Genomic DNA, 26,919 nt, shown 5'->3' on the forward strand with positions numbered 1-26,919 from the left:
CCGGGCGAGGTGGCAGCGCCTGTAGTCCCAGCTACTCGGGAGGCTGAGGCCAGAGAATGGCGTGAACCTGGGAGGCGGAGCTTGCAGTGAGCTGAGATCCGGCCACTGCACTCCAGCCTGGGTGACAGCGCGAGACTCCATCTCAAAAAAAAAAAAGAAATAAGGCACAGAGACAAAGTATAGAGAAAGAACAGTGGGGTCCAAGGGACCGGTGCCATACAGAGGACCCGCACTGGCCCCAGTCTCTGAGTTCCCTCAGTATTTATTGATTAGTAATTTCACTATCTCGGCTAAGGGAATGCGGCAGGAGAGCAGGGTCATAGAGGGGAGAAGGTCAGCAGGAAAACATGTGAGCAAAGGAATCTGGGTTACAAATAAATTCAAGGTAAGGTACTGTGCCCGGATGTGTGCCTAAGCCAGATTTATGCTTCTCTCCGCCCAAACGTCTCAGTGTAGCAAACAGTAACAGAGCAGCATTGCCGCCAGCATATCGCCTCCAGCCACAGGGCAGTTTTCTCCTATCTTGGAATAGAATGAATGTAGGATTGGGTTTTACTGAGACATTCTGTTCCCAGAGACATGCAGGAGTCAGAGGCCTTCCTCTTATCTCAACCACAAGAAGCCTCCCTCTTTTACTAATCCTCCTCAGCACAGACTCGTTACCGGTGTCGGACTGGGGGACAGTCAGGTCTTTCCCTTTCCACGAGGCCATATTTCAGGCTGTCTCAATGAGGGGAAACCTTGGACAATACCCAGGCTTTCTTGGGCAGAGGTCCCTGGGGCTTTCCACCATTCATTGTGGCCCTGGTTAATCGAAAATGGAGAATGGCGATGACTTTTACCAAGCATACTGCCTGCAAACATATTGTTAACAAGGCACATCCTGCACAGTCCTAGATCCCTTAAACCTTGATTCCATACAGCACATGTTTCTGTGAGCACAGGGTTGGGGCTAAAGTCACAGGTTAACAGCATCCCAAGGCAAAACAATTTTCTTAGTACAGATCAAAATGGAACTTCTTATGTCTTCCGTTTCTACATAGACACAGTAACATTCTGATCTCTCTTTCTTTTCCCTACAGTCTCAAACTCCTGGGCTCAAGGGATCCGTCCGCCTGGGCCTCCCAAATTCTGGGATTACAGGCATGAGCCACCCAGCGGACCAGCTCTAGCTAATTCTCACGTGAGCCCCAAGTGGCGCCCCGCGCTTGGAGGCTTTGACTAGACCCCTCCCCACACAAGCACACACCTCTTCCCAGCCTGGTTGCCCTGTCGCGCCTCTGATATCCTTGACCCCTCCTCCCCCACCCCTTCCAGCCCGCGTGCAGGAGGAGATCGACCTCGCAGTGGGACGCGCGCGACTGCCAGCGGCGCTGGAGGACCGCAGTACCATGCCTTACACAGACCCGGTGATCCACCAGGTGCAGCGCTTTGCAGACATCATCCCCATGAACTTGCCGCACCGCGTCACCCGGGACACAGCCTTTCGCGGCTTCCTGATACCCAAGGTGCGCTAGGCCTGGCAAACCTAAGAGGAAGCATCGCAGGCTCTTGCAACTCGCAAGGAGTATCCCAGGCACTAGCAATCAACACCCCAGGCCTTAGCAACTGGCATCCCAAGCCCTAGCTACAGACATCTCAGACCCTCAAATCCAGAAGCTGGGGCCTTTCCCAGGACCCCATCTCATGTCATAGTGGACTAGACCCATGACAAATCCCCTTCCTAGAAACCCTCCCTGGAAGCCCTGGGGTCTGGAACTTCATCTTGAGGATCCCCTGTGCCTAAACGCTATTCTCAGGGCCCCCTCATTTTTCCCAGAAACCCCATATCTGCTCCCACAAAGGATGGGGGTTTCCCACATCCCTGCCAAAGTCCCCAATAACACAGCATATAGCACCCATCACTTGGAATCCTAGATACCCACACTTCTCTGGCCCCTGATTGAGTCCTATACCCCACCTACCCACCCCTTATCAAGTCCCCAGGACACCCAGCCCAATAAAATGGAAACTAGTATGGGAGCCTCCCAGCACTCCTACACTGCTAACTCCACCTCCTCACCCACACAGGGCACCGATATCATCACCCTCCTTAACACCGTCCACTACGACCCCAGCCAGTTCCTGACGCCCCAGGAGTTCAACCACGAGCATTTTTGGATGCCAATCAGTCCTTCAAGAAGAGCCCAGCCTTCACGCCCTTCTCAGCTGGTGAGGGCAGGAATCAGTCTTTCTGGCCCAATTTCTGCCTACATTCCTTATCCTAATTCCACCTGCCAAATCCTCTCACTCCTTCCTTCCACCCATTCTCAGCTTTGGATGTACAGAGACATTCATTCCTCCTCTCAACTCTGCGCCTATAAGCAAGTAGTGACTAAAATCCTCGTGAAGCGAGGTGGGGAAGTTGATTAATAATTTAACTTGGGGCTGGGCATGGTGGCTTACACCTGTAACCCCAGCACTTTGGGAGGCTGAGGTGGGCGGATCACCTGAGGTCAGGAGTTCGAGACCAGCCTGACCAATATGGTGAAACCCCGTCTCTACTTAAAATACAAAAATTAGCTGGGTGTGGTGGCAGGCACCTGCAGTCCCAGCTACTCTGGAGGCTGAGACAGGAAAATCGCTTGAACCCGGGAGGCGGAGGTTGCAGTGAGCCGAGATTGCACTATTGTACTCCAGCCTGGGTGACAGAGCGAGACTCTGTCTCAAAAAAAAATAATGATAATAATTTAACAGCCAGGAGCGGTTGCTCACGCCTATAATCCCAGTCCTTTGGGAGATCTAGACGGGCAGGTCACCTGAGGTCAGGAGTTCAAGATTAGCCTGACCAACATGGTGAAACCCTGTCTCTACTAAAAATACAAAATTCACCAGGAAGGCACACCTGTAATCCCAGCATTTTGGGAGGCCAAGGCAGGCAGATCATGAGGTCAGAAGATCGAGACCATCCTGCTTAACACGGTGAAACACCGTCTCTACTAAAAATACAAAAAACATTAGCCAGGTGTGGTGGCAGGCGCCTGTAGTCCCAGCTACTCGGGAGGGTGAGGCAGAAGAATGGCGTGAACTCAGGAGGCGGAGCTTGTAGTGAGGGGAGATAGTGCCACTGCACTCCAGCCTGGGCGACAGAGTGAGACTCCATCTCAAAACAAAAACAAAAACAAAAATTAGCCAGGAAATGGTGGCACATGCCTGTAATCCCAGATATTCTGGAGGCTGAGACAGGAGAATCACTTCAACCCAGGAGGCAGAGGTTGCTGTGGGCCAAGATTGCACCATTGCACTCCAGCCTGGGCAACAAGAGCAAAACTCCATCTCAAAAAAATAAATTATTATTATAAGAATTATTTAACTTGGGCCAGGCACATCAGCTCACACCTGTAATCCCAGTACTTTGGGAGGCTGAGGCGGGAGGATCACTTGAGGCCAGGAGTTCAAGACCAGCCTGGACAACATAGCAAGATCCTTTGTCTACTGAAAATGTTAAAATTACCTGGGTGTGGTGGCAGGCATCTGCAGTCCCAGCTACTTGGGAGGCTGAGGTGGGATTATCGCTTGAGCTCAGGAGGTTGAGGTTACACTGAGTATGATCACGCCACTGCACTCCAGTCTGGGTAACAGAGCGAGATCCTTTCTCTACAATAAAAAATACTGACTAGCCAAAACTAAAAAATATATAAAATGTTTAAAAATAATAATAATAATAATTGAACTTGGGAGTGGTCATTTTCTACCTCTCCACTGGGTGGCGCAATTGAGGTGGTTCTAGGGGGGTTTTTTGTTTTTTGTTTTTTGGGTTTTTTCTGGCTTTCCTCTTTACCCTGCTGAAAAATACTTCCCTCTTTACTCAGTGGCAGGAAAAGAAAAAACAAAAAACTGGCATAATAATAGATAACTTACCATGTTGCCTACTGTGCATCAAGTGCTGGCTGTACAAGAGCCCAGCTAAGAGCTTGTGTTTTCCTCTGGAAATGTGCAGCCCAGATTCCAGCAGGGTTTGCATCCCGTCTGTCACCCCCTAGCTGTGTTGCCTTGCGTATGTTACTTCACTTCTCTGTGCCTCAATGTCCACATCTATAAAATGGAGATATATTAAGGCCTGCCTCTTGGAGTTGTTAGAATGGTGATCTAACGCTTAGAGTAGTGCATGGTAAGCTACTTATAACCTCACTGCTTTCCCTGTGTTTACCATTCACAGCAGCCTCATGAGGCACTATTACTATCCCTCCTTTTATTTTCATTTCTGAGACAGGGTCTTGCTGTCATCCAGGCTGGAGGGCAGTGGTGCAGTCATGGCTCACTGCAGCCTTGATCTCCTGGGCCCAGGTGATCCTCTCGCCTCAGCCTCCCAAGCAGCTGGGACTGCACGCATGTGCCACCTTGCACATTTAAAATATATATTTATATATATATAGACGGGATCTTGCTGTGTTGCCCAGGCTGCTCTCAAACTCCTGGGCTCAAGAGATCCTCTTCCCTCGACCTCCGAAAGTGCTGGGATTACAGGCCTAAGCCAGCACGCCCAGCCTTCATAGCCCCATTTTAAATACCCAGAAAGTGTGGTTTGTCCAGGATCACAAAACTAGTAGTGACAGGGCCGGGATTCAAACCCAAGCAGCCTGGGTCATTCCACTCCACAGTTTAAAGCATCTTTCCCAGATCTTCAGATGGGTGAATCTGTGACGTCCCCAGCTGTTGTCTTCCTTTCCTCTTATGTTTTCCTCTGGGAATGTGGGGTTGCAGCCTTTAACTTCATCTTATCTCACCGCCCCTCCCCACCCTGCCACCCCCGCAGGGCGCCGTCTGTGCCTGGGCGAGTCGCTGGCACGCATGGAGCTCTTTCTGTACCTCACCGCCATCCTGCAGAGCTTCTCGTTGCAGCCGCTGGGTGCGCCCGAGGACATCGACCTGACCCGGCTCAGCTCAGGTCCTGGCAATTTGCCGCGGCCTTTCCAGCTGTGCCTGCTCCTGTGCTAATGCCCCGGCCTTTCCAGATTAGCCTGTGGGTGATGAGACCCATCCATGTGGGTTGCTCCATCTCCTTCTTGGTCCACAGTCTGCCTTCGTCCCTCTGGCAGTCACGCTGTCTTCCCTGCACACTGTGCCTGCCACGTGCCCATCCCCCATCCCTCCAATCTGTACCCAGTCTGCAGGGCAGAGGCAGATGTGTGGAAGATGTGTACCCACAGAGCTTGTTCTATGGCACGCCCTTTTCTAGGCTTTTTGTATCATTTCTTAGTACATTTGTAATAGATTCAAACCAGTCTTGGCTGAATTAAAGGGAGGATGACAGTCATTTAGGATGGGGAGAAGGGAGCTGGCTGCAGAGAGGGAGACACTGGCTAGTTCTGTGAAGGGGTGGCCTGCCCCTCCACACCCGTGGGCGTTTCTCGTTAGGTGAACGAAAGACTTGAGAAAAGAAATGAGACACGGAGACAAAGTATAGAGAAAGAAAAAGTGGGCCCAGGGGACCGGCGCTCAGCATACAGAGGACCCACGCCGGCACCAGTCTCTGAGTTCCCTCAGTATTTATTGATCATTATCTTTACCATCTTAGGAAAAGGGAAGTGGCAGGATAATAGGATCATCATAGGGAGAAGGTCAGCAGTAAGACATATGAATAAAGATCTCTGTGACATGAATAAGTTTAAGGAAAATTGCTGTGCCTTGATATGCATATGCAAACATCTCCATAAACCTTTTTAGTGCATAAAGAACAGCATTGCTGCTAGTACGTCCCACCTCCAGCCCTAAGGCGGTTTTCTCCTTTCTCAGTAAACAGAACATACAATCGAGTTTTACAGTTTTACACCGAGATGTTCCATTGCCCAGGGACAGGCAGGAGACAGATGCTTTTCTGTATCTCAACTACCAAGAGACCTTCTTTCCTCTTATACTAGTCCTCCTCAGCACAGACCCTTCACGGGTGTCAGGCTGGGGGACAATCAGATCTTTCCCTTCCCACAAGGCCATATTTCAGACTATCACATGAGGAGAAACCTTGGACAATACCTAGCTTTCCTAGGCAGAGGTCCCTGTGACCTTCTGCAGTGTATGTGTCCCTGGGTACTTGAGATTAAGAGAATGGTGATGACTTTTAACCAGCAAGCTGCCTTCAGTCACTTTTTTAACAAAGCACAACCTGCACAGCCCCAAATCCATTAAACCTTGAGTCACCACAGCACATGTCTCTTGCAAGGACAAGGTTGGGGATAGGGTCACAGATTAACAGCATCTCAAATACAGAACAAAATGGAGTCTCTTATGTCTACTTCTTTCTAGATAGACACAGTAACAGTCTGATCTTTCTTTTCCCCACAGTTCTGGCCTCACCTTTAGGGTGGCTAGGGTGGGAGAAATTGTATCCTGGTGACAGACTTGAAGGTAAAGGCTGTGAGGACCTGAAACCAGAGAGGCAGAGAGACCAAGACAGAGAAAAAGACAGCAGGACCGGGTGAGGTGGCTCACACCTGTAATCCCAGCCCTTTGGGAGGCTGAGGCAGGAGGATCACTTGAACCCAGGAGTTTGAAACCAGCCTGGGCAACAGAGTGAGACATGATTCTACAAAAAGTGGGGCAGGAGGATTGCTTGAGCCTGGGAGGTCGAGGCTGCAATGGGCTATCATTGCACCATTGCATTCCCGCCTGGGAGACCGGAGTGAGACCCTGTCTCAAAAAAAAAAAAAAAAGAAGAAGAAGAAAAAGATAGCAGAGATAAGAAGAAGGAAGAAGGAAGAAGAAGAAAAGAAAAGAAGAAGAAGAAGAAGGAGGAGGAGGAGGAGGAGGAGGGAGGGGAGGAGGAGGAGGAAGAGGAGGAGGAGGAGGAGACAGCAGAGATATCAGATAGAATATGCAAGAGATGCAGGGCACTGTAGAGAGATGGAAGCAGGGGAAAGTGAGGCTAAGAAGGAACAAATACTGACACTAAATGACACTCCCTATTTGCACACTGTCTGAATGCCTCATTTAGGTCTCCCTATGAGGCAAAGCCGTATTTTTTGCTTTGGTTTGATTTGGGGGCTTTTTTTTTTTTTTAAGACAGAGTCTTGCTCTGTCACCCAGGCTGGAGTGCAGTGGCGTGATCTTGGCTCACTGCAACCTCTGCCTCCCTTGTTCAATTGATTCTCCTGCCTCAGCCTCCCAAGTAGCTGGCACTACAGGCGCCCGCCATCACACCCGGCTAATTTTTTGTATTTTTAGTAGAGACAGGATTTCACCGTGTTAGCCATGATGGTCTCGATCTCCTAACTTCATGATCTGCCCACCTCGGTATCCCAAAGTGCTAGGATTACAGGTGTGAACCACTGCGCCTGGCCTGCTTGTTTCTTTTTTTTTTTTTTTTTTGAGACGGAGTCTCGCTCTGCCGCCCAGGCTGGAGTGCAGTGGCCGGATCTCAGCTCACTGCAAGCTCCGCCTCCCGGGTTCACGCCATTCTCCTGCCTCAGCCTCCCGAGTAGTTAGGACTACAGGCGCCCGCCACCGCACCCGGCTAGTTTTTTTGTATTTTTTTAGTAGAGACGGGGTTTCACTGTGTTAGCCAGGATGGTCTCGATCTCCTGACCTCGTGATCCGCCCGTCTCGGCCTCCCAAAGTGCTGGGATTACAGGCTTGAGCCACCGCGCCCGGCCTGCTTGTTTCTTTTATAGGCAGGGTCTCCCTCTGGTGCCCAGGCTGGAGTGCAATGGCACAATTCAAGGCTCACTGCAACCTTGAACTTCTGGGTTCAACTGATCCTCCTGCTTCTGCTTCAGCCCACCAAGTAGCTGGAACTACAGTCACTGTGCCTGGCTAATTTTTTTTTTTTTTTTTTAATCTTTAGTAGAGACAGAGTCTTGCAGTGTTGCCTAGGCTGGTCTTGAACTCCTGGTCTAAAGCGATCCTCCCACCTCATCCTCCCAATGCACTGGGATTTACAGGCATGAGCCACCACACCTGGCCACAAAGCAGTATTATTATCACGTTTTTACAGATGAGCAAACGGAGGCTCAGAGAGGTGAAGTGAGTTGCCCAAGATCATACAGAAACAGGCAGAGCTGGGATCTAAATTCAGACTCCGAGGTTACAAACACTGCTCTTCTTCTTCTTCTTCTTTCTTCCTCTTCCTCTTCTTCTTCTTCCTTCTTCTTCTCTCTCTCTCTCTCTCTCTCTCTCTCTCTCTCTCGACAAGCTCTCACTCTGTCTCTCAGGCTGGGATGCAATGGCTTAATCACAGCTTACTGAAATTTCAACCTCCTAGGCTCAAGCAATCCTCCCACCTTGGACTCCTGAGTAGCTGGGACTACAGGCTGCACCACAACCACACCTGGCTAAATTACTTTTATGTTTATTTTTTGAGTTATTTTTTGAGACAGGGAGGGTCTTGCTCTGTCACCCAGGCCTGAGTGCAGTGGCTTGATCTCAGCTCACTGCAACCTCCACCTCCTGGGTTCAAGCAATTTTCGTGCCTCAGCCTCCCGAGTAGCTGGGATTACAGGTGCCCGCCACCACACCCATCTCTGTGTGTGTGTGTGTGTGTGTGTGTGTGTGTGTGTGTGTATTTTTAGTAGAGACAGGGTTTCACCATGTTGGCCAGGCTGGTCTCGAACTCTTGGCCTCAGGTGATCCACCCGCCTCAGCTTCCCAAAGTGCTGGGATTACAGGCGTAAGCCACTGCACCCAGCCGATAATTTTTTTATTTTTGTTTTTTGTAGAGGAAGTCTCACTATGTTGACCAGGCTGGTCTCGAACTCCTGGCCTCAAGTGATCCTCCAGCCTCAGCCTCCCGAAGTTCTGGACAACCCGTGCACACCACCATGCCCTACTCAGACACTGCACTTCTAATCGCTACCTTTTAATTCACAAGTCAGAGACCCAGAAAGAAAGAGGAAGACACCATTAAATACAGAGAAAAGCAGAAAAACACAGACGCTAAGAAATAGGAGGCAGGGGGAATCGAGAGAGAGAGAATGGAAAGAAACAGAGAAATGACCAGAGAAAGACAGATGAGCAATGACAGTGGGAGTTCCGAGGACTGAGGCTCCTCTCCCTCAATCCCCACCCCCTCTTTTTTTTTTGACAAGAGTCTTGCTCTGTTGCCCAGGCTGGAGTGCAGTGGCACGATCTTAGCTCACTGCAACCTCCACCTTCAGGGCTCAAGTGATTCTCGTGCCTCAGCCTCCCGAGTAGCTGGAATTACAGGCACGCACCACTGTGCCTGGCTAATTTTTGTATTTTTAGTAGAGATGGGGTTTCACCATGTTGGCCAGGCTTGTCTTGAACTACTGGCCTCAAGTGATCTGCCCATCTCAGCCTCCCAAAGTGCTGGGATTACATGCGTGAACCACTGCACTCGGCCCTCCCACCCTCTCACTGAAATTCTCCCCTTTGGGGTGGATAGCAACCTCAGGCATGTACCCTCCCAACCTGGGACCCGACCTAATACCCTAACATCCTGCTGGCAGTGGCTGTTCTCGCTGGGCAGGCGTCCCAAAGCACATTGAGCCAGATTCAGGCAGAGTGGAACTGGCCCCTCAGCCATCAGTGGAGGTGGCCTGGGAGGCCCTACCCTGAACGGGGTCTCCCCAAGGCAATGCAGAAACTGGGACATGCGGCCGGGCGCGGTGGCTCAAGCCTGTAATCCCAGCACTTTGGGAGGCTGAGACGGGCGGATCACAAGGTCAGGAGATCGAGACCATCCTGGCTAACACGGTGAAACCCCGTCTCTACTAAAAAATACAAAAAACTAGCCGGGCGAGGTGGCGGGCGCCTGTGGTCCCAGCTACTCCGGAGGCTGAGGCAGGAGAATGGCGTAAACCCGGGAGGCGGAGCTTGCAGTGAGCTGAGATCCGGCCACTGCACTCCAGCCTGGGCGACAGAGCCAGACTCAGTCTCAAAAAAAAAAAAAAAAAGAAACTGGGACATGCTCTGATGAGCATGGGGCTGGCTGGAGTGAGGCTTGTAGGTGGTCCCCATGTGGGGATTAAGATGTCAGCTCTTTAATCCCAATGCTGTTCCCATCACAGGCTGACCAGGGTCGGTCCCAGGGCCCAGCCAGGGACACAGAGGTGGGAGAAGAGAGGGAGAAATAGACTCAGAGGCCGGGCGCGGTGGTTCAAGCCTGTAATCCCAGCACTTTGGGAGGCCGAGACGGGCGGATCACGAGGTCAGGAGATCGAGACCATCCTGGCTAACACAGTGAAACCCCGTCTCTATTAAGAAATACAAAAAACTAGCTGGGCGAGGTGGCGGGCGCCTGTAGTCCCAGCTACTCGGGAGGCTGAGGCCGGAGAATGGCGTGAACCCGGGAGGCGGAGCTTGCAGTGAGCTGAGATCCCACCACTGCACTCTAGCCTGGGCGGCAGAGCGAGACTCCGTCTCAAAAAAAAAAAAAAAAAAAAAAAGAAATAGACTCAGAGGTCCTGAGAAAGACAGGCAGAGAGAGATGATGGAGAAAAACACGTGGAGACACTGAAAAGAGATGGAGAGGAAGAGGAAGAGACAGCTATGCAGGGATGGCAGAGAGATCCTGGAAAACAGAGACTAGGAGGAGAAAGAGAGCCACTGTGAAAAGGGGAAGACAGTGATGTCCAGAGAGAGGAAAGACAGAGACCCTAAAACAAAGATAAATAAAGAGAACAGAAATGAAGAGAGATAGAGAGACCTGAGAGAAAAAGAAAAAGACCTGAGAGAAAAAGAAAAAGAGAGAAACAAAGAAATCCAGTCTAATTACAAAGAGATAGAAACGCCAAGGCAGGAGGATCACTTGAGCCCAGGAGTTTGAGACCAGCCTGGGCAACATAATGAGACCTGGTCTCTACAAATATTTTAAAAATTAGGTAGGCATGGTGGCACGCACCTCTAGTCCCAGCTACTTGGGAGGCTCAGGTGGGAGGATCACTTGAGCCCAGGCGGTCGAGGCTGCAGTGAGCTGTGATGGTGCCACTGTACTCCAGCCTGGGCAACAGAACAAGACAGACGGAAGGGAAGAGAAGAAGAAAGGGAAAAGAGGGGAGGGGAGGGAAGAAAGAGGCTGGGCACGGTGGCTCACGCCTGTGATCCTAGCACTTTAGGAGGCTGAGGCAGGAGGATCTGCTTGAGACTGAGAGTTGAAGACCAACCTGGCCAACCTAACAAGACCCTGTCTCTATAAAAAAACAAAGAGAAGTAGGGAGGAAGAAAAATTGGACATTCTTTCAACAAATATGTACTAAGCACCTACTGCTGTACTGAGCACTGTTTTAAGCGCTGGGATACAGAAGCGAACCAGACAAAATCCCTGCTCTAGAAGAGCTGACGTTCCGGAGGACAGCCCACCCGAGCAAAACAGAGGAAGAGTCAGGAGCTGGGGAGAGAGCCAGAGGCCATGATAAAGAGGATCCATTAAAGCCTGTCACACAGGGTGGGGTAGGGCTGGGGGAGGATGCGGCTTACCGTGCCCCGCCACACCCCCACTGTCCGTGGAGTCAGCAGCTCTGAGCAGGGGCCCTGCCCCACAACCCCTGTCAGTCACCAGGTTCCAGAAAGGCTGACAGGTAGGAAGACCCAGGACAGGGCAGGACAGAATATGGAGGTACAAGGGGGTCAACATGCAGAAAGGCACCCTGAAGAAATAAGGAGAGGCACAGAAGTGCCAGGATGAGACAAAGGGAAGCACAGACTGGGGGAGATAGAGAGAGGAAGACACGGACGTACTGAAAAGAGAGACAGAAAACAGACACAAACAGGCAGAGACTGAGAGAAGAGAGAGTGAGACGGGAAGAGACAGGAGAGAGAGAGATGAACACAGAAACACAGAGACCGAGAGTGAGGGAGGCTGGGTGTGCTGGTTCACGCCCATACTCCCAGCACTTTGGGAGACCAAGGCAGAAAGATTGCTTGAGCCCAGGAGTTGGAGACCAGCCTGGGCAACACAGTGAGATCCTGTCTCCTCAAAAAATACAAAAATTGGCTGGACGTGGTGGTGTGCACCTGTGGTCCCAGCTACTCGGGAGTCTGAGGTGGGAGGCTTGTTTGATCCCAAGAGGTAGAGGCTACAGTGAGCCATGACTGTATCATGGACTCCAGCCTGGGGGACAGAAGCCAGACTCTGAGATAGAAAGAAAAGAGGGAAGGGAAAGGGAGGGGAGGGGGGGAGGGGGGGAGGGGGAGAGCAAGTGAGACTGAGATGAAACAGAGATACACAAGAGAGACCCTCCCAGAGACAATGCCAGTCCTAGGCTCTGCACAGTCCCCCCACCTCCCCAGGTCTGGGCCCTGTGCCAGGCACTCGGAGGAAGGCTGGATTTGGCCAAGCAGGGGCAGGCAGGAGGGTGGACCACATTCCTGAACAGTCTGTTCCAAATACAGCCCCAACCTCACCGCTCCCACCACCCCAGCCCTAGCCCATCCAGGCCTGAGTCTGCCCCCTCTTGGGGAACAAGCGTAGCACACAGGGTCCCAAGAACAATGGAAGTGACAAGGGCTCAGGTGTCAGCTCCTAGGAATCACAGGCACAGAACACAGGAGTGTCAGGGGTGTCTTTAGAAATCTATTTGAGCCAGGCGCAGTGGCCTGTAATCCCGACACTTCAGGAGACCAAGGCAGGCGGATCACCTGAGGTCAGGAGTTTGAGATCTGCCTGGCCAACATGGTGAAACTCCGTCTCTACTAAAAATACAAAAATTAGCCGGGCCTGGTGGTGCATGTCTGTAATCCCAAGTACTCGGGAGGCTGAGGCAGGAGAATCTTGAACCTGGGAGGTGGAGGTTGCAGTGAGTCAAGATCGCACCGCTGCACTCCAGCCTGGGCAACAAGAGTGAAACTCTAAGGAAAAAAAAAAAGAAATAGAAGAAGGAGTGTATTTGAGAGTCAGTGTGTATTTAGGAATCAGAGGTCCAGGGTACAGCATTCAGGGGGCCCAGAGGTGGCCCGGAGATTGAGGAATACATACCTGCAGGCCGAGTAAATTGGACTCAAAGGTGCTAGGGGCTCAGGAGGCTGCACCTGCTGGCCAGGTGTGTTGACATGAAAATGCTAGTGCACGAAAGTTGCTAAGTAGGGCAGGCTGAGGCAGGCACACACAAAAAAAGCCAGGGGGAGCCAGGGCACAGTTCCACTAGGGCTGGGGGCCGGTGGGGAGCCAGGGCACAGTTCCACTGGGGCTGGAGGCAGGGTGGAGGCGTCTGGTTGGGGAATCCGCGGAATGAGCAGCCCAGAGATGCCCACTCCTCCCACGTCGGGTCTCCGCCCCTCCTCCACCCAAGACCTTTTGGAAATCAAATAGAGGTCCAGGCGTGGAGAACTGCAGGCATGATGATCACGGGTATCGCAGCGCTGCTGTTGTGGCTTCTGGTGCTGGCGCTGGCGCGGTAGGGGTAGGGTGGGTGCCGCGCTCAGATGCGAGGGTCCCTACCTCCCCGGCCCAGGCCATTCCCATTGCTAGGGAACTTGCAGCTGCAGTCCGGAGGCATGGACCACGCACTCCATTCCCTACAGGAATGGGGGAACGGAATTTTGGATCCGTGGAGGTGGCGCTGGGGACTAGAACTCCTCCTGAATGAAGACAGCTAAGGGCTTGTACTCTAAGACCCTGAGGAAGGATAGGAAGGATGAGTGCTCAGGACTCCTGAGTTCTAGGAAAGGAGACTAGGGAGTGGAGAGCTTGGGGTCGGGACACTGGGTAGTAAGGAAGGAGCCCAGAGCAGGAAATCAGGTTGTGGGAAGAGGGGAGCAGAGGGTCTGTTCTCCTGGTTCAAGGTGGGGAGGCTGAGTACTGAGGGCGTAGGAGCCCGACTCTGAGGGTGCAGGAGGCTGGGAAGTTGGACTTCTAGGTCCCAAGGGAAGAAGGAAGTGGGGGCCTGGACTCCTGGATCTCAGGGAGGAAGGAGCTGGGGATCTGAACTCCTGGGCCTGAAGAATGAGGGCCCGAGACGAGGACTCCTGAGTCTGAAGGAAGAGAGAGCTGGGGGCGAGGGCTCCGATGAGAAACCCGATGGGCACCAGCTGAGCACCAGCTGAGCACCGGCTCCCTGTAGCTCTCCGGCTGCTGGGGCCCGGTGTTCACAGTGCAGCTGGGCCCGCGCCCTGCCGTGGTGCTGTGCGGCTACGCAGCGCTGCGGGACGCGTTAGTGCTACAGGCGGATGCCTTCTCCGGCCGCGGGTCCATGGCAGTCTTCGAACGCTTCACACGCGGACACGGTGAGGCCCGGGCGCTGGCCGTGGCGGCCCGCACACCTCAGGCTGGGCCCGTAAACGGTAGAGGCGGGCAAAGGGGGGCGGGGCCTAATAGAGACTCCAGCTAATGAGGTGCAAACGGCCGAGAGAGGGCGCGGCGGCGCTAAAGCGTAAGGTTCGAATCGAGGTTCATCCTGCAGCCAAGAGGAGAGAAGAGCCTAAGAGTCAAAGCCCGAGAGCCAGCCTAGGTCAGCAATCGAGCCCAGCAAACGCGGGGCCAATGTGTGGATAGGGCACTTAGAGGTCCGGTAAAGAAGCAAAGCGCAGGAAGTCGGCCGCAGGAGTCGGAGGCCCCGAAAGGGATGTAGCCAGTGACCTGGCGCTTCCTGGATGGGGCGTGGCCGACTCCCGGGCCCGCCTCCTTTCCTGTCCCTACCACAGGAATCTTCTTTTCTAACGGGCCGCGCTGGTTGACACTGCGCAATTTTGCAGTTGGAGCGCTGAAGGAGTTGGGGTTAGGTACACGGACCATCCAGGCGCATGTCCTGGAGGCAGCGTCTTGTCTGCTAGACGAAATGCAAGCCACCATTGGTGCGACCTGGCTGGGAGGGCAGGAGGGCCTGGTGTGGGAGTGGCCCTTGGACTGCCAAGATGAGGCCACGGGAAGGTATTTGGGTGGAAGGAAGCCAGTAAACCCATGGGGCTGGCTGGGGGCAGGACCATTCGTTATGACCACTGTCCTGTTCCTACCCCCAGGAGCCCCGTTTGATCCCGTGCGACTACTGGATAATGCTGTATCCAATGTTATCTGTTCTTGTCTTCAGGAACCGCTATGGCTACGGGGACCCGGAGTTCCTGAGGCTCCTGAACCTCTTCAGTGACAATTTCCGCATCATGAGCTCCAGATGGGGCGAGGTGAGAGGGCCGGCCACAGTCTCTCCCTTGTGCGTCCAGCCTTATGCCAAATCCCGAGTACACAGACCTACCTACAGTGGATCATTAGAATGGGACAGTTAGATTCTTGGAAGAGTTCTAGAACCTCCAATATCAATGTCCTGGTCCAATCTCCCTGAAGGGAAACTAAGACCTAGTGGCCTTGTCCAGGGCCCTTGTTGAGACCCTCTCTCTCCAGATGTACATTTCCCCGTCCCTCATGGACTAGCTCCCAGGCCGGCACCGCCGAATCTTCCGAAACTTTCGGAGCTGTGGGTCTTCATCTCTGAGCAAATCCAACAACACTGGCAGATGCGGCAGCCGGCGAAACCCCGCGATTTCATCAATTGCTTGACCAGATGGGTAAGACGTGGTTCCCAACTCCCTAAACTCTATCCTTGCCTCCCACCAACAGGTGCCTGGCACGCGGCAGCGCGTCTCCTCTGCCCACAGTAACAGCAGGACCCAGAGAGCCACTTCCAGGAGGAGACGTCAGTAATGATGACACACCTTTTTTTTGGTGGCACCGAAACGAGCACCACCCTGTGCTATGGACTCCTCGTTCTGCTTAAGTACCCAGAGGTGGCAGGTCTGCGAGCTGGAGAGACCCAGAATGGGAGGCTGCGGCCTGGGGATGGCTGGAGGGTCCTGGAAGTGCGCAGCTCACAGCCTACTCCGGCCCCAGCCAAGGTGCAGGAGCTGGACCCTGTAGTAGGGTGGAGGCGCGCCCCAAGCCCAGACGACCACCAGCGACTGCCCTACACCAACGCAGTGCTGCTCCAGATCCAGCGCTTCATCAGCGTGGTGCCGCTGGGGCTACCGCGCTCACCCTCAACACCCACTTGCACAGCCACTGTCTGCCCAAAGGTGCCCACTGAGTTTGGGAATCCTGTGCGGGGCCCGGGTGCATGAGGTGTATTCCGAGATCAGCCAGAGTCGGTGGGTGTGCGCTGTGCAAACTGAAGCACAATCAGTTACTCCTGGAGCAGGAGAGCAGGCCTGCCTTCCCTTCGGTTTTTGTTTTTTGATTTTTTGGATTTTTTTTGAGACAGTCTCGCCTTATCGCTCAGGCTGGAGTGCAATGGCATGATCTTGACTCACTGCAACCTCCGCCTCCTGGGTTCAAGCAATTCTCCTGCTTCAGCCTCCTAAATACCTGGTATTACAGGCACTTGCCACCACACCTGGCTAATTTTTGTGTTTTTAGCAGAGACAGGTTTCGCTGTGTTGGCCAGGCTGGTCTCGAACTTCTTGACCTCAAGTGATCCATGCTCCTCGGCCTCCCAGAGTGCTGGGATTACAGGCGTGAGCTACCTGCCCGGCCTATTCCCTTGGGCTTTTAAAAAGGGCCTTGGATGTAGGAGGTGCACATGCTCACCAAGCCCACAGGTAAACCTAGTTGCATGTACCCCCAGGGCACCTTTGTGATTCCCCTGCTTGTGACTGCACACTGACTCCACTCAATTCAAAGACCCAGAATGCTTCAACGCTACCAACTTCCTGGACAAGGGCAAGTTCCAGGGCAATGACCCTTTCATGCCTTTTGCCTCAGGTGCGGGCAGGGGAGGAAGGGGACCAGCCTGGACCGGCTCTGGGGTGCATAGTGCTCACTATGCACCCGTGTACCTGGGAAAGCAGATGTGCCTGGGCGCAGGCCTGGCCCACTTGGAGATCTTCCTATTCCTTACAGCCACCCTACAGAGGTTCCGCCTGCTCCCTGTGGTAAACCCTGGCACCATCAACCTCACCTGCAGTTCACTGGCCTGGGCAGTGTCCCCCCAGCCTTCCAGCTCCAGCTAGTGGCCTGCTGAGGTCAGGCTCCACTGTAGTGGGCTCACTGGCCCTCAAACCTCCACACCCTCCTTGGTCAATAAAGGCCCTAAATTGCAGATGGAGTCAGATGTGTGCAGCTCTGAGGTAAACTTTTATTTCTTGGCTGACAGGACTTCCACACCCATGCTCCTCCTGGCACCTTTTACTCTGCCCACGCAGTGGCAGCCCAGTCCCAAAAGGTGCCTGCCATGGCCAAAGGGGTTGGGGAGTCACTTCACATTCCAGGCTGGAGGAGTGAGAAGGTTTGGGGGTACTCCTCCCACCCCATTGCCAGCAAGAGGCCATGACTCACCTCAACCCCAAGTCCTGCATCCTGGTGGGAAGTGACAATGCCTCCTCCCAGCTCTCCACACCTAATGCGGTCATGACCAGACAGGGTAGGACCCAGGCCCCAGCTTCAGTTGGTAACGGTTGCCTCCAAGACTGCCCCCTGTCCAGGTCACAACCCCAGCCCCCATCATGGGGCAGCAAAGGTCTCTTCTCCTCCTTGGTCCTCAGCAACAGACAGAGCCCTCCACGCCAGGCAGGACAGAGGCAAAGTCAGAAGCAGCAGCGGTGGCAGGGAAGGAGCAGCCAATACAGGCCCAGGGCTCTCCTGAAGTCAGGGCAAGCTGTCTGCCATGCGGCTCTGGGACTGGCCACTAGGTGGGCGTAGGCGGCTGTGATACAGGTACTTGGACACCTTTCTGTCCTGATGCTGGGGGTGAGAGGGGACAGGAGACAGTGAGTCATCAGGAGAGGGACAAAAAAGCCAAGGGAAACCTGGGGAAATGGGGAGAGGACCAGGAAGAAATGGGGCTCCTGTTGGGGTACCAGAAGAGTGGACTATCTAAAGAAGGTGGGCAGAGATGAAGAAAAATGAGTGGTGAAATTTAACAAGAGGCTGATGAGGGGGATGGGGTGGCGTGAGGCCCAACAGGGCCCACGGAATAGGAAGGACTGGAGGGAGGGAAGCAGGTACCTAGCTGATACTTGTCTTTGGCTGCTGCCCGCTCCTTGGCATCAAAATACCAGACAGTGATGGCGTACCTGGGGACCAGGATGGTTGGACATCAGTTTTCTGCAATTCCAGCTACCATATCCACACATGCTAGGAGGCCATCCTTTTCAGCCACCCGGTTCTGCTCCCACCTAGGCCCCCTCTCAGTACTTGGTCGCTCCCTAGTCACTCTGAGGCTCTGACAGGACATTGTCACAGGGGAAGCACCTGGGTGCATCCCCAGAAGTACAGGTCATACCTGGTGGCATAGGCTGGCTTCACCTCGTGGGGGTTCCGCCGGTCAGACCAGAAAATGAGCAACCGGTCAAAGAGTGGTTCGATGTTGGCTACCACCGGCCGGCCCTCAGGGAAGATCTGCAGCAGGCCACCATGCACCTGGGGGCAGGCCAGAGGATGAGGTTGGGCGGTCCAGCCAGGAGCCGCTGCCTCCCACGGCACCCGGGAGCCCACTAGGGGGCGCAGCGTCCGCCCGCATCACTCCCTCCCACCCCTCCGGCTCTCAAAATGAATGACAACCCAGAGTCTGCATCACCATGGAGATGGGCAGGAAACTACTAAAGACAGGAAAAGGGCAAAGTGTTCATTACAAGGCCGGGTGGGGCTGAGCAGACAGCACCATTCCCGGAAAGAGGGGAGTTCCCATCACACAGCCAGATAGAGAGGAGGAGGTGCCATTTCCCAGGAAGAGCCAGCAGATTGCACCCCTGGCTGTGTGCTGAGAAGAGGAACAGGAGAATGCCAGAATCTGGGCTGAGAGTGGAAAATGGAGTGGATGCACGCCCCATCTACCCCGGCTCCAGCCCCACCTGACCCGGCCCCAGCCCTAGCCCTGACCCCAGCCCCACCCTCGCCCTCACCCCTACCTTAACGTCCCAGTTCTGATTCAGGTAATAGATACAGGTGATGCAGCGCCCATCGCCGTGGGGATTGTCAACGTGCCTTACGTACCCGAGCCCGTTGCCTGGGTAGCACGCCACCATGGCCTGGCAGGAATGGAGGGAGGTAGGTTTACTGGGGCTAGGCAGGTACATCTTAGAGAAGCAGCCATGAATTACCTATTTTCCCACCCCTTCTTGCCCTGTATTCCTTGGGTCAAGGGTTCCAAGTGCCTGCCCCAAAAGAATTTCTCCATTTTCAGCCAAAATCCCATCTCCAAGTCCCTCAGAAACCTCAGCTCCTGGGCCTCAAGAGCCCACTCCCTCCCACACACACACCTGGGGCCTGGCACCCAGCTAGGGCTCAATTAGTAACAGACGGTTTGATTTGTTTCAAGATATCCCAAACCCTACCTCAGCTATTTCAGAATAATATCAATTTAAACATTTTCAGGTGTGCAAGGAGGTGGCTTCACAGCCCTAGACCAGGAATTCTTACCCTTGGCTGTGGAGTGGAACCCCCTGGGGAGCTCTGAGGCTCTGATGTACCTGGTCTAAGGAAGGGCCTGAAATTGGTAAAGGTTCCCAGGTAATTCTACCATGCAGCAATGTGAGAACTGCTACCCTGGATTACAAAGAATCCCCACTAAATTATCTGTCCCACAGACATCCGAACAGGAGCCAAAACCTACAGTGTGAATAGAAAGTGAGACCTAATTCCAACGCCAAGGATAATTTGCTGGATAACCCTAGCCAGATCCATCACCTGAATGGGCCTCAACTGCTTGATGTGTACAACAGGGGTAATAAACACCTGCTCTGTTTACAGCAGTAGCAATTAACCCCTCTGAGAACATAACTTGGGAGGTTCTGGACCCGCATCCCCCGGAGACCTAACAAGGCTTGGTTTCTCTGTCTACAGGGTTCTTTCCTCTGCCTGACAGTTGCCACTCCCCTGATCCAGCCCTACCATGCTGCAGCCAGGGCCCCAGGATGTTTGTCATCAGGGAGCTGGCAGAAAGGTGGCTGAGAGGTAAAGGAAATGGCCCAGCCACCTCTGCAGACCCAATTCCCTGGTTCAAGTCTCAGTGCTGCCACAGGAGCTGTGGCATCAGGCAGGTGACTTCCTGGTCTCAGGTTCCTCATCCATGGATCCAATGGAGCTGACGGCTATTTCACAGGTTGTTGTGGAACAAGTGAACAAGATAACAAGTGTCTGGGAAGACAGCCAGCACAGTGCCTGCCACATGGAGCACAGGCTGAAATGCCATTTAAAAATTTAAAAAGGTCCCTGTCTCACCCTCTGCCCAAAGTCACTGCAGTAGCAGACAAAAAGGGGAGGACTGGCACAAAGACCCTTCAGCTTCTCCCCAGCCTGGACCATCGGTCTGGACCTCTCCGCCCTGGCACAACTCTGCTGGCGTCTGCTCCCCACGAATGCTCAGCTACACCTATGGGCCCAGCCCAGCAAGACAGCCCCAAGATAAACATTCATGATCAAACATCAGTGGCTGCTGCCACAACAGGATGCTTGCCAAACACGCACGCCACGGCAGGCTGGGCTGCTTCAATCCTCACTCTCCCCAGGACGCCTCCCAACACATTATCCCAGGGCTCACCCTCTGTGGTGGATGTTAAACTGCTCTGCATTAACCATGTGCACCCTCGCCCACCAGACCTTGCCCTGGAAAGAGAGGGCTGCCACCATCTACGGCCACCTAGCAGTGGGAAGCTGACAACCTTCTCTCTGGCAGCACCAGAGTACAATTAGTGAGAAGGCCCCCAGGAAAAACCCTACACCTCAAGATTCAGGAAGGGGCACCTTCTTTGCACTGCTCACTCCCTGTAGATGGGTCGACACACTGAGCAACCACCTCACTGGGAGAAGAATTTGGCCATGGCCCAGGAGGCTTGGAATCAGTGAGTTACTGACTAGAGATGGGCAAGGGCTCCCCAGTTAGGAACCCAATCAGAGATTACACTGATGATGCACGTGGATGGGTGACAGGGAAGGGGTCCAGTGCTGCACCCTCTTCCACCACAATCCTTCCCCACACAGCAGCCAGAGCCCCTCTTCTCCAGGTCTTCGCTGCATCCCAAGAAAATACAAATTCCCAGCTACAGCCTCAAAGGCCCCCAACCTCATGTGCCACTCCCATCACTCCGCTCCATGCCTCAACAGGCTGAGCTCATCACCACCACAAGGCCTCTGCACGGCCTGGGACACTCTCCCTTCTGACCCTCCTTGTTACTCAGGATTCAGAGGCCAAGGGTCACCTTGAGTACTCCAGCTGATTGTCCATTCCACTCCTAGCAACATGGCATCAGCACAGGCACCTGTTTACCTAGTACTGGCCTGGAAGGCAGCCACAGCGAAGCCCCTGGGGCCACGTCAGTCTCCCCAGTGCCCAATGCAGTACCTGCTGACTGAGCGCACTGCTCTGGGCCTCCTCTGCACCCCAGCCCTGCTGTGTTCCCTCCTGTCCTGTACATTCTCACACAGCACCTCCCACCAAGCACACAGGACACATGCAGAAACAGGAACCTGCTCTTTAGGGCCCCACCCTTCCCCCCCACACACACACCTTGGGGGTGAAAGCATCCTCTGGCCCCAAGGAAAGTATCTACTTCCTGCCCTCACAGGGGAAGGCCTCAGGAAACATGCTCTCAACCCCTCCCACCTAGGGGAGGGGCAGGTGGGACCAGGGCCAGGAGACTAAAGACTTAAAGGCTATTGGTGACAATGGGCCTGCCAAGAGACCCAACACCACTACAAACACCCCCCAGTCAGAAGCCTGTGACTGTCCCACCTCCAAGCTGCTCTTCAAGGAGTAAACCAAGCAAGGTGGACCCTCCCTGGGGTCCCCTCTGGTGGCCCTTGCTGCCAGTGGGAGTCAACTCTCTCCCAACTACAGGTCAACCGAGCACCTGTCCCCAGTCAAGGAGTTGGGGGAAGGTAGAACACAGGAGCTCCACTAAGAACGGACTAAGAAGCAGATTCTCACTGGCTCTAGCCCACCACACTGGTGATCCACGTCCCCACGGCAACTGCTGTGGCCCACCTCAGCACCCCACAGCCTTACCCTGGAGTCCAGCAGAGTCCAGATGGCGCCCTCTAAAAGCAGAAAAGCCTGGAGTTGTTTCTCACTGGGGAGGGGACGGCTCCTCCCCTATGTTCCCAGTCCAGCCTGGCCTATCCTTACCTCCCTAGGACAATTAGGGTCACCTAAGGCTAAAAAGGTCCAAACACTTCCCCTCTCCAATCCTCGCCGGGGCCCTGTCCCCAACCCCCTGGAAGGTGGGCACCAGAGGCACCAAAAGACAACAGATCCGGCCGGGCACAGTGGCTCACATCTGTAATCCCAGTGCTTTGGGAGGCCAAGGTGGGTGGATCACGAGGTCAGGAGATAAGAGACCATCCTGGCTACCACGGTGAAACCCTGTCTCTACTAAAAATACAAAAAATTAGCCGGACGAGGTGGCAGGCGCCTGTAGTCCCAGCTACTCGGGAGGCTGAGGCAGGAGAATGGCATGAACCTGGGAGGTGGAGCTTGCAGTGAACCGAGATCTCGCCACTGCACTCCAGCCTGGACAACAGAGCAAGACTCTGTCTTCAAAAAAAAAAAGACAAGAGATCTTCTCCTTCTACTCTCCCCACCCCAAACTGCCACAGACTCGCTGGAGATGTAACCTGGTTTTCCTGTTCCGTGGATCAGCAAATTGAGGCTCAGAGCAGTGTCCCATCTGGGCCACTCAGCCCTTCTGGTCTCCCCCTGACGAGGACAACAGCCAACCTGGTGTGAAGATGCTGAGCCAGGGAGGCCACTGATCCTGCCCGCACGGAGCCAAGCCCAGGGAGGGGCCGGCTCTGGCTCAGCTATCAAGTAACGGGAGGGAGAGGGAAGTAGAACAAGTTCCAGCTGGGGTGGGGAGGAAACAGGCCTTGGCCCCGGGGGAGCCCTGGTCCCTGAGCCAGCTCCAGCCTGAGAGGAAAGCCACACAGAGGCAGAACCCAAGATGGGATCTGCAGGAGGAGGCAGGGGACATCAGGAGCTCAGCCTCATGCCTGCAGGGCACAACACAGCCCGTGCCATCGGCCAGCCAGGCATCGCTGTGTTGAGCAGTGGGCACTCCCCACAGGGCCCTGTCCAAAGGACACCAAGCCCTGTACTCAAGGCCAGGCCCCCACACCACCTATGAAGACAGTGATCCTGTCAGCATGCCGGAAGGACCCTGTGGACCACTGTCCTGTGCTGGGCTCCTGACCCCAGGTTCCTGAACAGGCAGCTGGAGGCCATGAGGCCTTGACAACTGCCTGGAAACTCCAAGCAAATGAGTATTTGTCTTAAGAGAGGATCTGTGGCCTCAGATTCTCAGAAAGACCCAGACTCCAAAATACAATTAAGAACTACTGTTCTAAAGCAAAAAGAAAAAGAGACTAAGAACAAACACATAAAGGCAGAGAGAAGAAACAAACATGGGAAGGGAGGAAGTGACACACAGGACAGGGGGAATGGATGGCAGGGACTGGGACGGGGAAGGGTGGGAGACATGGGGATGAGAGCTCCACCTGGGTCAGCAGGCAGCGACCCAGTACCAGTCCCAGGAGACTGTCCTCGATGTAGATGCCACAGTAGGGACCCAGGGCACAATGCAGTCCAGGGCCAGGCACTGGGCCTAGTGGGCAGCACCCCTTTCCTTCCCTCAGCCCAGGGCTCACTCATCACACCCTACCCGTTCTGCTTCTCCTGCCTGGGAGACAGATGAATGAACTAAAGACATGGGCCAGCAAACAGGGATGGACAACAGGAGCACAGGGAAGGATGCGGACAGGGACAGACAGCAACAGAGGACGGACAACTGAACTGTGTGCCTGTCTACATCACTGCGCTTGGTCTGGGGCCCCAGACAGACACCAGGAGGCCATGAACCCCACCAAGGCCCATGCTGTGAATGTCAGCAACTCTCATGAGCTTCTTCAAGAGGGTTCCTGGCAAAATCAAGAACCACTGTGGCTCCAGGACAAACTCCTAGCTTACAGGTGCACACATTAAGGCCCAAAGGGAGGACAAGGCCCCCCCGAGTCCCCACAAGTGAGCAACCCACTCCACTGAACTGCCTAAACCCAGAAGCCCCCCAGAAGCCTGTCTCCAAACCCACTGTGCTCAGAGCACTGAATGCCAAACCAGGATGCTGCAAAGCCCCGCCAGAGAGGCCCCCACCTAGCCTTACCTTGGTGCGCCCGTTGATGACATAGCTGCCCAGCCGCCCTGCGCAGTGGCGGATGACGGCGTCCACGTGGGCCATGAGGGCACCAATGCTTCGGCAGCCTGCTTCATGGCCTTCCACCCAGGCAATCTGGTCCCCACGGATGCTGCGCGGCGGGATCGCCCGCTGGCTCACTAGCTGCCCGTCTCGCAGGCGCCCACCCCGTTTGAGGGCCTCCACCTCGGCCAGCACGCGGCCGCCCAGCGCTGCCCCCAGGAAGCTGTCCTTGACGCAGATGCCGTAGTACCGCATGCAGGGCACGATATAGTCCAGGGCCAGGCGCTCAGGTGCAGAGGGCAGCGCCTCCTCCATCAGCCCAGCACTGGCCTCACCACTGCCACTGCTGCAGCCGCAGCTCATGCCACCCTCCCGCTCTGCCTCCTGGTTCTCTTGCCTGGCCCAGGGCCGCTTGCTGGGTGAAGGGGCATCCCCACCATCCTCGGCCCATTTCCGTTTGGGGGCCTCAGGCCGGGCGCCCTGGGCTGCCAGTCGCTGGCACCCCTTGGTGACCAGCGCTGCAGCGCCTTCACTCTGCAGCGGCCGCAGCTCACCACCATCCTGCCCGCCAAAACCGTCCCGAAGAGGGCTGGCAGTGGTAGAGGTGGCTATAGCTCTGGGAGTCCCACTCCCCGCTGAGGCCTCACTAGGCACTCCTGGACAGTGGTAGGAGGGGAGCAGGGGACAGGGCAGGTAACTCTCCACCCCCATCCTGGCCCGGCCAGGCTCCAAGGGCTCTGACGAAGACCCTGGTAACTGAGGGAGAGCCTGACTTAGGGGCTGCGACTGGCACGGGCTGTCCATGGCAGCAGTGTCTTCATCCCCCGGGCATGGAGGGCACCGCCCGGGCCCATGGTGCCACCCTCCTCCGCCTCCTCCTCTGCCTCTTGATGCAGCTGGGGGCCACCAGGCCTGGCGTGGGGCAGGGTGAGGCAGGGCAGACAGCAAGAGCTCTTCTCGTGCCCTGGGGGTTGCTTGCTGGTCCCCAAGTCCTCTGCCGTCCCTAAGGGCTTGGGAAGGGACCCTTCAGGGTGGCTAGAAAAAGGAAAAAGAAAAGGGATGTGAGAGGAGCTAGAGACAAGCAGGCTAGGGAAAGAGTGGATGGCATGGGCAGGAGTGGGGAAGACGACCAGGACAGACTTGACTATAGAGGTCCCCCAAAACCTGGGGCCAAGTCGGGGAGAAGACCCTGAGAATCTGGAGGTGTGAGAGTCCGCTGACAGACAAGGGACAGTGATAGGGAAAGGCTGGAGGCCAGAGGCTGGGTAGATGACCCTAAGACAGAGGACTGTGGTGCGGGTTGTGGGACGCGGTAACCAAAGACAGAGAAAGGAGAGCTGGAGTAGAAAAGGGTGGTGTGGAGGGGTGGGAAGGAGGGAGTTTGGAAAATAGGAAGGATCTGCCTCGGCGTTCCAGAGACAGACAGAAAAATGTGGGGGATTCTGAGAGAATCAGAGTTGGGGGCGGGGGGTCCAAAAGACAGAGGAAACTGGGGAGTCCAAAGACAAAGAGAACGAGGGGCCCAGAGACAGAAAAACAGACCGGAGGGAAGCTGGGAGGGAGGGCCCGGGACGGAGCGGGGCGGTAGGGTCGACCCGAGCCCGACGGGAGGAAGCCGGCCGGGGGCGGACACACGCCCAGACGGAAGGGAGGTCCCGAGACTGACCGAAGGGAGGGGCCCTCGGGGAGAGGGTCCGCGGCGGCAGAGGGAAGGACGGAAGAGGGTGCACGCACCCAGAGACAGGACGAGGGAAAAAGGCACCCTCCTCCAGGGCACCCCCACGCCCCCAACCCCGGGCGGGCCCTAAGGCCACTTTGGAGAGCAGTAGCGACAGGGACAGGGCCTAGGGGCCGCTCGGACCCCCTCCCCTCCCCCTCCCCTCAGCCTCCGCCCGGCGCGCGCTCCCCGCCCCCACCCCAACCCAACCCCCCCAACGGCCGGCACCCAACGTCCCCGGCGCGCGTCCCCTCCCCCGCGCCGCACCCACATCCCCCTTACCGGGGTCGCCCTGGCAGGCCCCGGCGGGCGCCCCCACACCCCGCCCTGTTCGTGTCGGCGCCCCGGCTCCGACTCGGTCTCCTCCCGCTCCCTTCTCGCCCCGCGACCTCCTCACCAAGCTTTTTCCTCCGGCCCCGGCGCCGCCGTTTGTGCCAGCCGCCCTGCGCCGCACAGCGCGCCATACCCCGCCCCCACCGCGCGCGACGCCCCGCCCCGCCTCGCCCGTTGGGCACGTGACCGCGCCCCCACGGAGGCAACGGCGCCTGCGCAGACCTGAGCCGCGCTGGGCGAGGAAGTTCGGGACAAGCCCCCAGCCAAGGAGAAAGGAAACAGGGCTCCGTGGCCGACACGAGGTTCATTTGCATCATCCTCCGCCCCGCCCCCTTTGCGCGGGAGGGGGATCGCAGTGTGAGGGGCCGGGTCTGGGAGGGGGCGTTTCCTGCATGTTGGAATCAGGTGGCGTTGGCGGGGCGGAGCACGCAAATTATGTGATTTACATGAACAGGCCCACCCCGCGTTCCCCCCCAGCGCGGGCACCGGGTTCGGCAGCGCGGTGCGCGTGACTTCATTTACAGGGTCAGCTCCTCCTCCTCCTCGCAGCCCAGGAACGGGGGTGAGAGATGGATAAATGGCTGCGCAGTTGGTTGGCAAATGTATGTAAATTCGCACGTCAGTAATTTACATAAGTATCTGTTATAACGGAGGAGAAAAAGTGCGGGATGCCCTTGAGAAAAGGGAACGCGGACTAGAAGGGATGTTGTGCCAATGTGTATTTTCAAGACCCGCTCCGCCCTGCCCCCTCGGGACAATCGTGGGAATCAGAATAAAGAACCAGGGAAAGTCTGGGCAACAGACTGGGCAACAGAGTGAGACCTTATCTTTAC

General features: G+C 55.3%; 2 protein-coding genes across 6 annotated transcripts; one reads left to right on the forward strand and one right to left on the reverse strand.

Moving 5' to 3' along the window:
- Nucleotides 1-1,299: 1,299 nt before the first annotated feature.
- LOC108583286 (cytochrome P450 2B4-like) lies at nucleotides 1,300-16,958 on the forward strand. Its single transcript, XM_031659433.1, has 5 exons — nucleotides 1,300-1,508; nucleotides 2,071-2,211; nucleotides 14,887-15,045; nucleotides 15,479-15,930; nucleotides 16,479-16,958. Exons 1-4 carry the CDS (start codon nucleotides 1,392-1,394, stop codon nucleotides 15,560-15,562), a joined length of 501 nt encoding a protein of 166 aa, XP_031515293.1. The 5' UTR covers nucleotides 1,300-1,391; the 3' UTR covers nucleotides 15,563-15,930; nucleotides 16,479-16,958.
- Nucleotides 16,959-16,966: 8 nt separating this feature from the next.
- On the reverse strand, nucleotides 16,967-26,265 carry EGLN2 (egl-9 family hypoxia inducible factor 2). 5 transcript variants are annotated; one of them, XM_009194538.3, is made up of 6 exons: nucleotides 26,151-26,265; nucleotides 24,004-25,071; nucleotides 18,760-18,879; nucleotides 18,135-18,271; nucleotides 17,858-17,925; nucleotides 16,967-17,593 (listed from the first exon to the last, which is right to left on the reverse strand). In XM_009194538.3, exons 2-6 carry the CDS (start codon nucleotides 24,838-24,840, stop codon nucleotides 17,538-17,540), a joined length of 1,218 nt encoding a protein of 405 aa, XP_009192802.1. In that variant the 5' UTR covers nucleotides 24,841-25,071; nucleotides 26,151-26,265; the 3' UTR covers nucleotides 16,967-17,537. The 5 variants fall into 5 exon arrangements, with proteins under 5 accessions (XP_009192802.1, XP_009192805.1, XP_009192803.1 ...); XM_009194541.4 differs by lacking the exon at nucleotides 26,151-26,265 and adding an exon at nucleotides 25,771-25,990; XM_009194539.4 differs by lacking the exon at nucleotides 26,151-26,265 and adding an exon at nucleotides 25,703-25,988.
- Between the last annotated feature and the right edge of the window lie 654 nt (nucleotides 26,266-26,919).

This window comes from Papio anubis, chromosome 20 (assembly GCF_008728515.1).
Source record: "Papio anubis isolate 15944 chromosome 20, Panubis1.0, whole genome shotgun sequence".
Lineage (NCBI taxonomy): Eukaryota > Metazoa > Chordata > Mammalia > Primates > Cercopithecidae > Papio > Papio anubis.